The sequence below is a fragment of the Tursiops truncatus genome, chromosome 13 (assembly GCF_011762595.2).
Source record: "Tursiops truncatus isolate mTurTru1 chromosome 13, mTurTru1.mat.Y, whole genome shotgun sequence".
In the NCBI taxonomy this organism is placed as follows: domain Eukaryota; kingdom Metazoa; phylum Chordata; class Mammalia; order Artiodactyla; family Delphinidae; genus Tursiops; species Tursiops truncatus.
This window is the reverse complement of record NC_047046.1, coordinates 71,860,680-71,877,844: the sequence shown is the minus strand read 5'-3', so window position 1 is coordinate 71,877,844 and position 17,165 is coordinate 71,860,680. Positions and strand designations below refer to the sequence as shown.

The window sequence follows — 17,165 nt, the reverse complement described above, 5'->3', positions numbered from 1 at the left end:
CGAAGCTCCCTCAGTAGCAGAGTTTACTCCTTAAAATTGAGCTCTTTGTCGTGTCTTCCTGATTGTGTTTAGTCTTACCTCTCCCACCAGACGTGGGCTGCTATACTGGGCTGCTATACTCTGGTCCCTTCTGTCCTCCCCAGCACTTTGCCACCTGTTGGGCACAGAGTAGAACAGTACAAAATACTGAACAACAACTTTTGTTTTCTTGCCCCTTTTACTGCTTGAAAATTATAATGAAAATTTTATACCCAAGGGAAGATTTTCATTTTTGAATTTAGAGCTCAACAAGTTGTTTGTATTGATTCTTTACTTCAGAAGCCTCCCATGGGAAACTAGATCACTTCTCTTACTCTGATTGACATAGTTGATGGGTTACACACTTTGATAAGCTAAGGGATTAAGTCCTGACCTAAACAAATAATGGTGGTGTAAGAGGGGGAAAAAACCTCCAGTAGGAACCCCATGTGAGGGCTTATGGAAATGGTTATCCTTCTCCCCCATAACAGAATGATTAAACCACATGAACTAAATGTGTTCAGTATTTCAATCAACATTGATTTATTAAATAACCGGTTTATGTATTTGATATATAGCACATTTTATTATTGAAAACATCTCAACCAGACTTTGACTTATTACATTTACTTTATTACAGAGAAAGGGATTTTTTTATGTGATTTCTAGACATTGCTACAGAAAAACAACATATCTGATTGAATCTGGTTCATTAATTGAAAAAATATCATTACTAAAGTCCATTATTAAATTCATCAGTAGGAATGACATTTGACTTAACTTTTTTCTGTTGCAGAAACTGCTGAAAATATAGGATTTGCCTGTGAACTTCTTACTGAAGATACCACTATCTGCTATGGGGAAGATATCAGGTGGGTAAAGGGCCTGCAGTATGAGAATGTCATGTCTCATTTTTATAAAAGCAAGACTAGACCCAGTAGACACAGCAGATACAGAGAAATGGGAGCTAGAATGTGTCAGTTGGCACAGTTTCCTCAAGTTTAAATGAAGCAAGGAAACAACAGGCAGCTCCAATTCACCATGTTTCGACCGTATGTTGTAGGAAAACCTGGGGCCTTGTTTGCCTTTTCAGGGGCCGTTTTTCTGTATTCCTTGGAAGCGCTCAGTGCTTGTCTGCTGAAAAAGGAAGTGGGCTTGAGACACCACTATTTAGTATGAATTATATACGTATTTTTTCTCTTCCAGCCTTTAGTGACTTGTCTTGATCACTCCTTATTTTCAACTTGAAAATGAGAATTAATGTGGAAAGTGAATAATAAATACCTAATCTTCTAGTGCAGTGGTTTTCAACTGGGGTAGGGGAGGTGGGGACTTTGCCTTCTGGGGAACATTTGGCAATGTCTGGAGACATCTTTGACTGTCACGGTGGGGAAGGAGGGGGGTGCTCCTGGCTTCCAGGGGGTAGAGGCCAGGGATGCTGATGAACACCCTACAGTACAATAGACAGCCACACGCAACACGGAATTAAGTGGCCCAAGACGTCAGTAGTGCCAAGGTTGAGAAACCTGTTCTTAAAGGTGAAGAATAAAGGCTCTATGTGTGTAACGAGGAAAACTCTGGCTGAGATTTCGGAGTCCTGAGTCCTCATTGCAGTTTTCCCATCAACTCGCTGCAGGCAAATCACGTTCTCTCTCTCGGGCTTGATTTCCTTATTTGTTACGTGAAGAAATTGGATATTTACAGTCCCTTTTACTCCAAAATTCCACGACTCATTTTTCTATCCCATGAGTGAGTCGTATGTGGTCTTCTCAATAATTTGTTGATATAAAGCACTGAGAACATCTCAAAAGCAGACATAACTTTGTGTGGAAATAAGTTTTTTTCTGCCCAACAGTGGTCACTGTTAGTGATACACTACGGTTCACCCCTGTGTATTATAATTCAGATCAAGATTGCCCTCCTTCTGTTGCTTGTGAACACATTTTCAACTGTATCTTCCTTTAGCTGCCTTTGGCAAATAATGAAGTACCGTGAACATGGTGCCTCCGTGGTGGAGGAATCAAGACTTAGTAAGATTATATGCCACTTAATTAAAAAATGGCCAAAGGACTTGAATAGACATTTCTCCAAAGAGGACATACAAATGGTCAATAAACATATGAAATAATGCTCAACATCACTTAGCATTAGAGAAATACAAATTAAAACCACAATTTCACCTCACACGGATGGCTACTATTTAAAAAACACAGAAAGTAACAAGCCTGGGCAAGTATGTGGAAAAATCTGAACCCTGTGCACTGTTGGTGGGAATATAAAATGGTGCAGCCACTATGGAAAACAGTATGGTGGTACCTCAAAAAAATTAAAAATAGAATTACCATATGATCCAGCAATCCCACTTCTGGATATACATCCAAAAGAATTAAAAGCAGGGACTTGAATAGATATTTGTCCACCCATGTCCATAGCGGCATTATTCACAATAGCCAAGAAGTGGAAGCAACCTAAGTGTCCACTGACAGATGAATGGATAAACAAAAATGTGGTATATCCATACAATGGAATATTATTCACCCTTAAAAAGGAATAAAATTCTGACATATGCCGCATGAATAAACCTTGAGAACAGTGAAATAAGACAGTATTAAGTGAAATAAGCCAATCACAAAAAGACACATACGATTCCATTATATGAAGCAGAGTGGTGATTACCAGGAGCTGGGGGGAGGGGAGAAGTGGGGAGTTGTTATTTAATAGGTATAGAGTTTCATTTTAAAAGATGAAAAAGTTCTGGAGATTGGTGATATGAATATACTTAATACTACTGAACTGTATACTCAGAAACAGCTGATAAATTTTATGTTGTGTTTTTTACCACAATTTTTAAAAGATTATATGTCAAAATTGTCTCACAGTCAAGGGCCTGTTCATGGTCTTGTACTTTAAACACTTAAATTTTCCCCCAGTGCTCTTCTTCATACAAGGATGGGAAACCAGAGGAACAGAAGTGGAGTCTATGCAAAATTTGTACCCCAAGTACACGAACCTTTTTTTCCATCTGGTGGAAACCGTGCCTTAATAATCACTGGTTCTTGGTTGGTAAGTATTAGTGTCTCTCCCTTTGGCTCAAACTGAAGCAGGTCATTCTGGACCAATTTTAGATGGTTTGTCATATTAATTACCAACCTAAAAATCTCTTAGCCTATAAATAAAGTGTAATTTCCCAAGTCTGAGAGTTTATATGATACATATAATATGATACAAACTGGTGGCAGTGGTTATTACTAGTTTATCAACTAACTAGTTGATCATTAATTTAAATTTTCTTCTTTGTATATTTTAAATTTTTCTATATTTTTATAGTAAATATTTTATAATCGGAACAATATCATCAATGATATAACCCAAGAATTATCCTTCAGATGATTAAAGTCTTGGGAATGGTACTTTTTTAAAAAATAAATTTATTTATTTATCTTGGGCTGCGTTGGGTCTTTGTCGCTGCGTGTGGGCTTTCTCTAGCTGCGGCAAGCAGGGGCTACTCTTTGTTGCCGTGTGTGGGCTTTCTCTAGCTGCGGCAAGCAGGGGCTACTCTTCGTTGCCGTGTGTAGGCTTCTTATTGCCGTGGCTTCTCTTGTCGCAGAGCTTGGGCTCTAGGTGCGCAGTCTTCAGTAGTCATGGTCCGCAGGCTCAGTAGTTGTGGCTCACGGGCTCTAGAGCGCAGGCTCAGTAGTTGTGGTGTACAGGCTTAGTTGCTCCATGGGCATGTGGGATCTTCCCGGACCAGGGCTCGAACCCGTGTCCTCTGCATTGGCAGGCGGATTCTTAACCACTGCGCCACCAGGGAAGCCCGGAATGGTACTCTTGTTATTAAACCCCAAATGGTTAGAATCCTTTCCCTTTCTGATTTTCACAGAATGAAATTCTTCTTGAGAAAAAGACCAAGAGAAGTAAGATTTTGAAACTGAAGTTCCCCAGGACAGAAGAAGAAAGACGAATGAGGACACAAAGTAAGAGGAGGCTGGAAGCTAAAAAAGAGCAGCAGCAGCAGAACTTTGTCGACCTGGCCTGTGAGTGCAGTGCGGTCATCTGCTGCCGGGTCACCCCCAAGCAGAAGGCCATGGTGGTGGACCTGGTGAAGAGGTACAAGAAAGCCATCACGCTCGCCATTGGAGACGGGGCCAATGATGTCAACATGATCAAAAGTGAGTCTCGCACATGGCCAGTGCCACCTGAATCAGGAGAGGAAATGGCAGGAACATTTTTGGGGGTAGTTTTTTTCTGATTTCATTGCTTGGGCTTTCATGAAGCAGACCTTTAATAAAGGCACTTAACTGTGGTAACTACACCTGTGACCCTGCCCTCAGGAAGCTTACAGTCCACTCAGTAGGAGAGCGCAGGCATGATTATTCTATACAAAGAGTGCCAAGTCGAAGATGAGCTCTGTGTGGGTGAACTTATCCTTATTTGTTTCCTTCTTTTACATATGTTTGGATTTGGTTTTGTGTTTTCTCCTGCTGCTTCTCCTCCCATATTTCTTCAGGGCTTATTAAGAACCCTGCTATTTAATGTTTTGCAAAAATTCCTGCTGAGCTTGGCATGAATTATTGAACTCTCTTTGTTATTTGTTTGGGGAATATTGTTCTCCCACACCTAAGCATTGTTTTCTGGGGCTTTCTTCTTGCCTTTGGTAAATCTGTTGAACTTCACCCTTAGGTGACCTAGTGTGAGCTCAGTGTAACATTGAAGCACAGCTCTGACATCGCCTCAAAATTCTCCTGACCTCCCAAGGTCATTCTGCTGGTTGGAGGACCCTAGGTACCCACAAATTGACAGATTGAGTTCTGTCACTGCAGAAATACAATTTTGCTGGTATTAAAAGCATATGGAACCAAACCCTCATCAATATGTCTGAATCCTGGTCCTTTTTCTCCCTGTATTACTTATACAGGAGTATCTGGTAATGAAAATGCCCAAACTAATGAGACCTGAATACTTGTCCTCATCCTGATGCCAGCATGCTGTGTCACCCTGGGCTCATGCTCAGGCCTCAGTTTTCTCATTTGAGAACAAGAAAATTATCTCTGATGTCACCTCTAGCTTTGTAGTATTTCTCTTAAGATGAACTATCCATGGCATGTATACACACGTCCTGTGGTGCCGGGTAGCTTAAATGCATCATATGTATAACTAGACTTTTACTTCAGCCTGTTTCGTAACTCTTCTCTTTCTTTCCTTAGAGTCTCTTCCTTCTCCTCCTTGATATATACTAAGAATGTTCCAACTTTATCTTCCTCAAAAGGAGTCAGCTATATAATGTACGTTTTCTCGCTTCTTCATGTGTATGTCTGTGGCCACGGCCAGTTTAATTTCTTTCCACCGTGTTTTGCACATATTCATCCTGCCATGCGAATGGCATTTCTTGCTCCGAGTTAGATCTATTTCTTTCCTCTGTAGCCAGCTCTAGTTTATTTTCCATTATGTACCTTTTAACATAAATGACTGTGCCAAAAGGGCAAGTGACTCAAACATTATTTTTCTTCAGTTGTAATGAAGACTTCTAGATGCTGGGAAAGGGGGACTCCGTTTCAGATTTCCCGATTACGTGACTGAGACTTGAAAACTCTTGTTCCTCTCAGTTCACCAACTGATAGCAAAAGGGATCACACAAAGTTGGCATAGATAACCTCCTAGAGACTGTTTTTTCGTTTTCAGAATTTTATTAAGCTCTGTTATGTGATACACACTTTTATATATAATGTAGGAGACATCCACTTGGGATGAAAATCAAAGAAACTCAGGTCTCCTTGGAAGTCAGTAGCTTAACCCAAGTATTAAGTGCCTTTTTGAACTCTGTGAAAACTGTCATCTCTTTTACCTACATCAAGAACAATGAACCAAAAGAAACTGTTTGTTGTTTATAAAGAAGTACAGTGAAATTTAAGTGTCCAAAAAAATCTGACCATTTGCTAACATGTTTCATGGTTAGTGGTGTAGTCTAGGAGAAGTGGAGGGAACTGCAGTCCACCATGGTTTGCCCCTAGCAAGGATCCAAGGACCCTCGGATACTGCCCTCTCTCCCGCTTGGGCCTGAAGATGGCTGGTGGGTGTTATTTTCCTTGGCCTAAATCCTGAGAATGAACAGGCAGCATTAGAGAGGCAAAAGGAAGCAACCAGCTTGTCAGGGAATTATGAAGTGGCCTACCGGGCAGGCATTTGAAACCACATCGGCAACTTCAGGGAAGTCTAGGTGCCTATGTTTAGGTTTTAGGAAAATACAAACAAAAAGCAGTGTGGCCTGATAAAGTACATCTGTTCGGTTGCCGCTTTAACTGTGGCAGTGTACACTTCACATACGGTCCCTTGGTCTGCTCGGCAGTGGCTGGACTGGATGTCAGGGCCTGGGGCGGTGGCTCCTCTTCCTTGTCTCTGACAGAATCTCAACATTTCCCTGTTATTTGTTCAGAAAAGAAGGCCATGGTTTGGTAGGAAAGAACAGTTTGGCAACCACAACTGGTCATTAAGAACTATTTATGTGTATAAAGAGGTTGTAAGTATTGATTGAGATGCAGTTAATTCTATTTTATAGAATTGCAAAGTGTTACTAAAAACTTAGGTTTTGGACAAGTCACTGTGTTAATGCCAGACCTTGTATTCTGCAAGTGGGGCAGGAGTTGTGGAGCTTCTTTTAGTTGGAGACTCTGCTGAGCTGGCAGGCACTTCTCAGGGTCTGAGTAGTAATAGGTTGTATTCTGCAACACATGTTCTAAAAATGATCTCACTTCCATGACTCTTAAGACCTAGATAAAACTCATAATTCTCTAAGTGGAACATGTGGTTTAATGACTATTGGGAGGATGGATAAAATTGGGACTTTCATTTTTATCCATTCTGGAAACCTCCCCTCCTCAAAACAACTGTGTGTCTTGGGGTCTCAGTGGGCCATGCATAAGCCTTTGAAAGTTTAACAGTATCTAAGTTTAAACACTTTTGGTTGCAAGTATTGGAGAACAATTCAAGTTAGCTTAAAACAAAAAGAAACCTATTTTAAAAGTTACAAATATGTCTCATGCTGCTCAAGAAGCCAGGCCTCAGGAATATGCTAGAACCAGGACCTGAAGCTGCACCAGGAACTCAGTGTCTGCCCTTCTCTCTCATCCTTTCTCTAGACTACTTTATTTCTCTGCCCCTCAGAAGTATATCCATCCCACAACTCAAAAATTTACGTTAAAATTCCAAACACAAACACACCCACATCCTAACTCCAAAATACCAAGAGACTGAGGGAAACAGATTCCTTTGGGTACTTTAAGCAGGAAGTGATTAATAGAGGGGACCAGGTGCTCATGAAAATTCTGGATGAACGGAAGAAGTAGGTTCTAGGCTGTGTCTGCACGTCTGGGTCACTCACCAGAGGAGCTTCTAGCTTTGAGGCTCCTCTGAAGAGCTTTCCAATTGAGAAGCCCTTGCAGTTGTTTATCAACATCTGGGCAGCTGGAGAATGGATATGAATTCTGCTGCAGAAATGCCAAAAAGGGAAGGGATGCTGGGCTCCAATTTGCTTCTGCTTCCAAGTCACAAGCAGGTCCAAACAAGTGGAACTTAATTCACAAAGAGAACCTAACTGCAAGGTAGTCGAAGCAATGTAGGGTTTTTATTTGCTTTCCCACCTCTCCAATTAGAACAAAAGTTCTAGAATGAAGGAGAGCCAATTCGTAGTATCTACCATAGATTATGTATCTGCCCATGGCTGACTCAGCTGTGGCCAGGGAGGCAGGGACACACGGTACACATGGATGCCTGGGGCTCACCCTTTGGGTGAGAAGGATGGCTTATGAGCTGGGCAGATAATCCAAATGGAATTCATTACCCACTTGAGATCCTTTCACAAATATTTATGGAAGCCCAACCACGTGCTATGTTTAGCAACTCGTACTTCTGAGTTCAGAAGCTGGGGGTGGGGGATGGTGAGCAACAGTTTTCACATTTATTGTTTCATAAATTTGAGGGGTTTCTTTGTATTGCTACGGAAACATTTTTATCATCTCAATGTTTTGCCTTAAAATAAGCTTATGATTCAGTTATCTTCTCCCCGCCCCCACAGCTGCCCACATTGGTGTTGGAATAAGTGGACAAGAAGGCATGCAAGCTGTCATGTCAAGTGACTATTCCTTTGCACAGTTCAGATACTTGCAGAGACTGCTGTTGGTGCACGGCAGGTGGTCTTACATAAGGATGTGCAAGTTCCTACGATACTTCTTTTATAAAAACTTTTCATTTACTTTGGTTCATTTCTGGTACTCCTTCTTCAACGGGTACTCTGCACAGGTAATATACCATCATCATTATTATTAAATGAGTAGAGCTCTTCTCTTACATGAATAAAACTACGTCTGAAATTTTCTTCCCCCTCCATATTTGCAGTTTTGGTGCTCTCTCTTAACAGCTGAGGTACAGATTAAGTTTATGAATCTTCTAAAATGTTTCTGGTGCTTTAAACCTATTTTATTTTGCCTTTAAAAAGGTAGGATTTGTTCCTGGTCTGTTGACTTTTGTTTATGTGTCTTTGCCTTCACCGTAGATTTTTTTTTTTCCCAAGTCACCTTGCCATTAAGAATAGTGATAACAAATTGTTCAACTTTGAAAAAATTGTTCAAATTTAAGTATAAAATTACATTGGGGCTGAAGGGATTATATAAATTGGGGATGATCATAGATCTAACATCACGTCTCCACCGTTGGTTTTTAAATTTTAACATTTTGCTGCAATGGGAGTGGGGGCATATCTACAATGTTAAATTGTTGATATGGCAGAAACACACCATTAGCAAAAAACCTAAGTCAGTGCCTGTGGTTGTCCAAACTTCTTTGATGCTATGCTACAGACAACTGGCATGAGAGGAGGCCAGGTGTAGAAACTGGAGGCCAGGATGTCTTGGGGTTTTGAGCAAGGTTGGGGCCTTCTTCCTGTTTCTGTGCAGGATGGTGTATCACTGTTGGTGCTGAGTAAGCCCATTTCCTCTATCCCCCACTGAGGACTGGGGTGTGCACAGCCTTGCTTATCCTTTTCAGAAGCATCTTTCTTATATTCAAATTCTGGTTTATAAAATGTTTAAATGGAAATGCTGGACTGGCAAAAGAAAAGTATATTTGAACGGTACTTACGTGCTTTTGAACCAGTTGTATGTAATCTAATTCATTAATAAAAGGGATATTAAAAGACGATGAACACTGATTTGTTTTCCAGCATTCTTCAAATAGACCAGACTCCTTTTCCAAAAACTTTTCAGAGTCTATTTCTCCACTTATTTTACGGGGAAGATAATTAATTGCCTGTGGAAAGCCCTTTGATTCTGTCCATTCCATCAAAACAAACTCGTGCCTGCTACTGGCATAGCTGGCGGGGGGAGGGGTGTTTACTTTCCCTGGGGACACCCCTGCTTTGAGGGCAGATGCGCACGTATTAACTAGGTGGGCGACATTTCTTCGTCGGTGACACAGACTCTGTCATCTCCTCACAGACCGCGTACGAAGACTGGTTCATCACCCTCTACAATGTGATCTACACCAGCCTGCCCGTCCTCCTCATGGGGCTGCTCGACCAGGTAGGAGCCTGGCGCTGACAGGGTCGCTTCTGGACAGACTGAGTGACTGTTTCAAAGCAAATATTTCAATGCATTCTTTTGGTTTTCACTTCTTTCTGAGTAAACCCTATTATATTTCTGCTGTCAGGCAATCAGAGCAACTGCTATGCTTGTTTTATAGTAAGAAAAGAGGATTTCTGTGCTTGGGTTGAATTCATTGACAAAAGAGTTTATTACCCTCATTTCGGACACTAAGATTTTCTTGTTAGATACCTAACAGTATGTCTCTACAATAACAACTTACACATCTTTAAAGTAAATTATTTTAATACCTCCCCAAACTTACAGGTTTAATTTCCAAATTAGTCCACATTCTATCTAGTAGCAACTTTTACAGAAACTGCTTTCAAAAATAAAAAGAATAATTTGGAATTAACTCATCGATGTGTATGTGAAAAATGCTTTCCCAAAGTATTAGAAAAAATGTATTCTCAGGAAGTAAAAATCGGCTTCCTACACTTCTTTAAACATTACTGATCTGCTTTCTTAAGTAGCAAAATAGTAATACTTTACCTAATCTCAGAATTAAATATCAAATGATGGTGGACTACAGTAACGAGGTTGCTCTCTGCACAATGAAATTATTCAGGATTTATCATCTTGTTTAGTTTTTGCCTTCCTAGAACTTAACAAGTTGCAACTCCTTTCGAGATGGAGGTTGTGACATATCTCTTGAGTTCTTTGATCCTGATGGACAGCACTCAACTGTAATTGTGTTTTCCCCTTAAGGATGTGAGCGACAAACTGAGCCTCCGCTTCCCCGGGTTATACATGGTGGGACAAAGAGACTTACTATTCAACTACAGGAGATTCTTCGTAAGCTTGTTGCACGGGGTTTTAACATCTTTGGTCCTCTTCTTCATACCTCTTGGAGCTTATCTGCAAACTGTGGGACAGGATGGAGAGGCGCCCTCAGACTACCAATCTTTTGCTGTCACAATTGCCTCTGCTCTTGTAATAACAGTCAATTTCCAGGTATGTGGCTTTAGTCAACTGTTTTCAGTACCTGTTGGTACTGTATGCATTTCTGTATGTAGACCAGCGTGCATATCCGCCTGGCTCCCATTCTTCCTCCAACTGAGGCTCTGCTGCTTTGCAAATATGAATGGATGCTATTCTCATCCCTTATACCAAACATATTTCCTATTTCTTGCCTGAGTCAAAGATAGCTTCTGATTGTTCAGTATTCGAGCCATACCATGCTTAAATTGCTGAATTCTATTTTCAGAATCCTTAGATCCTTTATTTCTTGCTAACTCCCCAAAATGAGTGCTCTGTTTTTCTCTGGTTTCCCAACAGATTGGCTTGGATACTTCTTATTGGACTTTTGTGAATGCTTTTTCAATTTTTGGAAGCATTGCAATTTATTTTGGCATCATGTTTGACCTTCATAGTGCCGGAATACATGTTCTCTTTCCATCTGCATTTCAATTTACAGGTTGGTATTTTCTAAATTCCAAAAATAAATAAATAGAAAAATGTCATTAATTTAGATTCTGACATAACTTCAGGGTAAGTAAAAACATAAACTGTAAATTACTGCTAGTGAAAATTAATGTCCTGACTAGAATTGGGGGTGGTGGGTTGGAAGGGTGGTAACGTGATGGGAGGAAAGCAAATTAAAATAACTAAGCTATAATTGTGCTTTTTTTCTTCCATAAAACCTAGTATTAGTAGGTTATTGGGAAACTGGGAATACATGTATTGCTGGTAGCACTATAATTTAATCTTTCTAAAGCACTACCTAGAAATATGTAATGAATTTTTGTGTACATTTTGATCCAGTATTTCCACATGGGGAAAATACCCTAAGATGAAACACACCAAATTTTGGAAAGATAATCTGTACAAAGACTGTATCACTACAACATTTCTAATTGTCTTTTAAAAATTGCAAATAACCCTCCCTGAGACCTAAGAATATCAAATTAGCTAAACAAACTATGAATCCCAGATGATGGAATTCTAGAACTTAAAAGTGGACTGCATCATTGGAAATACATATACAGAGCAATAAGTAAACTTATGGAAAACAAAACAGTTTACAGCTATATAAAATATATGACAAATTGACAAATGCTAGAATGAAATGATAAATATCAAAACACTATAAATAGCGTGAATTAGAATTTATGAACATCTTATTATGGATAGAGTAGTTTGGATTCACAGTGGAAAAAAATTCCCCATAAACTCATTTCCCTGTAAAAGATTAGGTTTTTCTTTGTTTTAATGATCAGTTGTTGGGTTATAAAAGACAATTGCTGTGGTAACCCTTTTCTTATTGGGATTGAGCTCATTTTTTTTATGACTGTGTTCTTGCTTACTGACTCTGTGTTTTAAAATTTTAGTACCCACTTACTTAGAATATTCCCATAGGGAATGTGTTTTAAACCCATACACATTTATGCTATTATTTTTATAAACTCACAGTGTAAGTACAGAAAATATTGTGAGAAATTTGGTTCTAGTTTTAAAATTGAGTAGTATACGGTCACCTGGTTGTATTACAGAATTGAATTGTTACTTCCTCTGACATAAAAACTAGTAGCCTAATTCAGTGGTAAAAGCCTAGCTCTAGTCAGATGGACATGGGTTTTAATTCAGGAGTTGCCATAGCTAGTTCTGTTACCTTGGGCAAATTTTTTTACTCTCCACAAACTCAGTTTCTTCATGTGATAGAGGGCAATACTCCTCTCTCAGAAATGATTAAGTGGCATGACCTAAAACACCCAGCATAAGGCTTATCCCACAAATGGCAGTGCCCATTGTTAACACATGGCGTTTCAAACCAAAACTATAAATTGGAAGTGCTTTTTTAAGTTCCTGAAAAAATCCAAAAGTATAAATTGCCTACTTTTCCATTTTTAATTAATGCAATGTCAACAAATGTACTTTCTTTTTTCGCTATTTATATGTTCACTTATATACCTTTGCCTTGTTCCAAAGAATATACTTGTTCCAAAGAATATACGTGCCGAATTCTGCTTTGCTTAGTCTGGTTTTAAAATGTTCATTCCTTGAGCAGTGGTGGGATGTTCTCGGGAGGGCAATCTGGTTGTAAAAGCTCATCACAGAGAATCCACTTGTGGACTGTGGAATATCAGCTATGCCCCCCTTGGGATGAAAACCATTGTGATTCATTCTCTGTGCTTCTTCCAGGCACAGCTTCAAATGCTCTGAGACAGCCATATATTTGGTTGACCATCATCCTGACTGTTGCTGTGTGCTTGCTGCCTGTTGTTGCCACACGATTCTTGTCAATGACCATTTGGCCATCAGAAAGTGATAAGGTATAGAAAAAGAAAGTCTTCTCCTAACTCTGAGTGCCTCTCACGGAAATCAAAGCATTTCTCCAAAGCAGCTTTCCTGCAAAATTCTAAGCTCTTGGGAAGTTTGGTCTGAAAATTTTTTAGGACTACTCTTTTTTTTATTACAAAAATTACCAAATATCAAAAGGAAAATAGTATAATGAACCCCCATATATCTATCCTCTCAATTTAGCAATTATACTATTAATATTTTGCCCTGCATACAGGTTGGGGTTTTTCTTCATTTAAAGGAAAATGAAAAGTCTTGTAGCGGGATCCTTTGAGCTACAAGTAACAGGGAGATATGGCTCAAAATGGTTCAATGATGATGTATCACCTCCACTCACATCATAATTAGGTTTCAGGCTCAGCTGATGGGCAACTTAATGTTATCAAAAAAGAACTGGGGTTTTTTCCATCTCCCCCCTCTGCTGAAAGATGGCTACAGGAGTTCCCGGCATTGCGTCCTGACATGTCAATATCCAGGGGAAGATTAAAGACTGATTATGCTGTTGCTTTCCCTTAGGAGCCTGGCAACTTTTTTTTGTTTTGCCTGGGAACTTTTTATGGAAGGGCCCAGCACACTTTTCTCAGGCCTCATTAGCCAGAATTAGATCACATGCCCATTCCTGGACTAGTAGAGGGCAAGTCAAGTCGATCAGTCCTACCCCTGGGGGTGGCGTCCACATGGAGGAATGTGGCTGTAAGCAGGAGGATGGTACCTGAGTAAACTCCATTTCCATCAGAAAGGAGGAGAGAACAGCTGCTAGGTAGGTAGCCTTCACTATCCTCCAGCTTTCCCTCCTCCACTGACAAGGGTGTGCAGTAGCAACCGAGAAGGAGGCTAACAGTCTTTTCTAAACCTGGACCTTTATGAAATGGAAAGAGCACTAGTTTAGGAGTGGGAATCCTGGCACCCCATTTTCTAGCTCTGAGAGCTTAGAAACGTCATGTAACCTGCCTCCCTCCATTTCCTCCACTTTAAAGCGAGTATGGTTATGCCCGCCCCCAAATGAGGCAGGTGTGCAGCCAGTTCTTTTTTAACCTTACCCCATCTCTCCTGCTTTCGTAGATTCAGAAGCACCGAAAGCGGTTAAAAGCCGAAGAGCAGTGGAAGCGGCGGCAGAATGTGTTCCGCCGGGGCGTGTCCGCACGGCGCTCGGCCTACGCTTTCTCCCACCAGCGTGGCTATGCCGACCTCATCTCCTCCGGGCGCAGCATCCGCAAGAAGCGCTATCCCCTGGATGCGGTCATCGCCGATGGAACGGCAGAATACAGGCGAACCGTGGAGAGCTGAGGCGTTTGCTTCAGGTGACCTGTAGCAAAACAATCACACAAAGTAAAATGTCTTCTTTTTTTATGAGAGACTCGACTTTTTGGGAAAAAAAAAAAATTTGTCACGAGGATGTTGAAGGCAATAACCTTTTTAACAAGCTACAATACTTGGGTTGGACTACTGCAATAGCAAAGCCAAGGAGACCTTTTGAAAAGTCGTATTCTTCAACTGTTGATGTTTTGTTTTGATTCAAAGTGAACGTTTTTAACCCCATCTCAATCTAGGACAAGAGAATTAGAAAACGTCTTATTTCAGTTCAAATGGTATTGTACTGTAAAATTACAATTAGATTTTCCTGTCTGGGATCTTCAGCACAAATTTCTCAGACGCTCCTTTTTTCCGGGAGTCCACCCTACTAACAAAGATCTTTTATTTACAATGGTAGTAACGAAAGATTCATGAATGTTCATCCCCTAGAAGCTAAGTGGTCTGATGACTTTTTCAGAGTCGATAATGGGGCTGCCTGGTTTCATGTTCTCATATTGGTTTACTAATTCAGCTCAATCAACAAAAATTACTTCACGTTTCATAAGTACAAGGTTTTGATCTGTTTCAGTTTACTACCAGGTTAAAAGAGCACATTACATACGTTTACTCTTACTATTATATATTATTTCAGACACTTCCTGTAGTACCAAGTGCATTTATTTTCTACTGTCATTAAAAAAAGATACTTAAATATTTATGGGCTTTTTAAAAAAAAGCTTTTAAAAACTGAGGGTATCAGTGATAAATTGCAGAATATTTTGCAAAGCTTTCTTTTGAAAAGCAAACTTTTGTGCCTGCCTATATGTAAAGTATTTTATAAGGGATTTGAACAGAGACCTCACTCTTTTCTACTTGTCTTATGTCTTGAGAGAAAAGGCTGTTGGTAGCCATATTTCTAAGACTAACAGTGTATCATTTTAAAACTGAACATAACTTTAGGCAATTATGGAAACTATCCTCAAAGAGGTAAAAGTTATTTATCCAGGGGCTTTTCTCACTCTGTGTGTTTCACACACTAGTTTCCATGTTTCAGTGAAGACAGAGAAGTGTCTTCAATAATTCTGTTCTTTACCATTAGGTTGTGAATGTTCACAATATCTGTTCCTTTGAATTCCTTATGAGGAAATCACAGCATGTATATAGTTCATTGTCTAGATATGAAAAGAATATAGCTCTTTAGTCTACGGAAGTAAATTTCCGGAAGTTTACAACTTTTCTTTATCTTGTAAATTTAAAAATTGTAAGTTTTTTTGTGTAATTCTGTCAGTTTCAGATTTCTCTCCCGTTTTGCAAATTGTGGGAAAGGTCGACAATGCAAATGTGTCAAAGACTTACATGGTTGGGTGCAATATTAACAATTTTAAAATGCAAATTGCTTTGGATAAATTATTTCTATATTCTGTAAATCTGAGATTAATGTATATTTTTGTTTAAAAAATAAATGCTTTAGTAAAATCTTTGGAAGTACAATCTTTTAAAATATTTTTTAAGCTGGGTTTTTTATTTTAGACTGGGGCAGATGATGGAAGAATCTAGGCCTGCCTGGTTTTTAAAGGAACATAGGTGGTAAGAAGTAAGTTACTGGCAGGGTACTAAGTGTTAGGGTCAAAGTGGCTGAGAAAAGGATCAGACTACAGAGGTAGAGGGGATGGATTTATGGTTGGCAAAACCAACTGTATCCCGGGAGGGTGCATCTTAGGATATTAGGGAACAGTTTTTCCAAGTGACCTCGACTCTTTGGAGCCAGAATAAAAGCAAAGGTAAGCCTTGACCAAAAGTAGGGGCTGGGAAGTGAGTGCTGCCTTCATGTGATGTGAATGAAGCTTAGGAAAATTTTAAGACAGCTTCTAAAAGTCTTGTCAGAATCTGCTTCTAAGTTATAGCTGTAATAAAACTTCTGGTGCACGGGACTTCCCTGGTGGTACAGTGGCTAAGAATCTGCCTGCCAATGCAGGGGACACGGGTTCGAGCCCTGGTCCGGGAAGATCCCACATGCCGCAGAGCAACTAAGCCCGTGTGCCACAACTACTGAGCCTGCGCTCTAGAGCCTGCGAGCCACAACTACTGCAGCCCGCACGCCTAGAGCCTGTGCTCCACAACAAAGAGAAGCCACCGCAATGAGAAGCCCACACACCGCAACAAAGAGTAGCCTCCGCTCGCCGCAACTAGACAGAGCCCGCACATGGCAACAAAGACCCAACTCAGCCAAAAAATAAATAAATAAATTTATATAAAAAAAAAAAAAGGCTCATACTCTCAGACCCACCTGCACCAGGGCCCAGCACAGAAGGAGCCAACTGAAATGCACCCAGACTTTATGTAAGAGGCTTTATTGCTTACCTTAGAGTGTTGGTCCGAGGGGCAGGGGTCAGATTTAACACACATGCCTGCTGGGGTACCCTCCAAGGACAAAGGCTGGTGGATGCCATCTTTGTCTCACTCCTGCCGGCAGGGCGCCATCTTTTTAGTATTTTAATCTACATTCTTTTTTCCCCCCAGTCAGCACCATCTTTACGCCCTCCCTATGCTGCAATGTAGAGCACCAGTATCTCCAGAGGGGAGCTTTTACATGCATCTGGTACCCTTTTTTTTATGTCTGGTACCCTGGTTTTTGTGACTACAACTCAGGGGACACCCCTGATTGCCTGGCTCTGGCGGCCAGTGGGGCTTATGCTCATGGGTCCAGCAGGACTGTAACCAACAGCAAAAGAGTTCTTAACCGGCTACCATCTCCAGGGCACAGCAAGAGGCAACAGTCCGAGGAGTCTTACTATGAGAGGCCCACTAACTTATCTTCATAACTGTGGCCTGAGATTTCCAAGGAAGCACACATCTAAAGTGTCTACTGTAATGCTCTCCAGCAGCCTCAGAGCGTGAGCACTCTCTTTGCGCTTTCACCCTACA

At 40.4% G+C, this 17,165-nt stretch overlaps 1 protein-coding gene and 1 long non-coding RNA gene across 6 annotated transcripts in view; one reads left to right on the top strand and one right to left on the bottom strand.

The window, feature by feature from the left end:
* ATP8B1 (ATPase phospholipid transporting 8B1) overlaps positions 1 to 15,720 on the top strand; it is a 113,553-nt gene extending 97,833 nt beyond the window's left edge. For 2 of the 3 annotated variants that reach the window (XM_019937111.3, XM_073790770.1), the window contains 9 exons: positions 815 to 890; positions 2,949 to 3,081; positions 3,899 to 4,187; positions 8,087 to 8,310; positions 9,504 to 9,587; positions 10,356 to 10,601; positions 10,926 to 11,064; positions 12,789 to 12,919; positions 14,010 to 15,720. In XM_019937111.3, coding sequence (XP_019792670.1) covers positions 815 to 890; positions 2,949 to 3,081; positions 3,899 to 4,187; positions 8,087 to 8,310; positions 9,504 to 9,587; positions 10,356 to 10,601; positions 10,926 to 11,064; positions 12,789 to 12,919; positions 14,010 to 14,234 — 1,547 coding nt within the window. In that variant the 3' untranslated portion in view covers positions 14,235 to 15,720. Of the gene's footprint in view, positions 1 to 814; positions 891 to 2,948; positions 3,082 to 3,898; positions 4,188 to 8,086; positions 8,311 to 9,503; positions 9,588 to 10,355; positions 10,602 to 10,925; positions 11,065 to 12,788; positions 12,920 to 14,009 lie in introns of those variants that run through there. The other variant, XM_019937113.3, reaches the window with a different exon arrangement.
* LOC109550287 (uncharacterized) overlaps positions 1 to 17,165 on the bottom strand; it is an 89,316-nt gene that overhangs the window by 6,570 nt on the left and 65,581 nt on the right. For 2 of the 3 annotated variants that reach the window (XR_002176789.3, XR_004521584.2), the window contains 2 exons: positions 13,988 to 14,253; positions 9,775 to 11,075 (listed from right to left, as the gene is read on the bottom strand). This is a non-coding gene — a long non-coding RNA (uncharacterized lncRNA). Of the gene's footprint in view, positions 1 to 78; positions 11,076 to 13,987; positions 14,254 to 17,165 lie in introns of those variants that run through there. The other variant, XR_012325427.1, reaches the window with a different exon arrangement.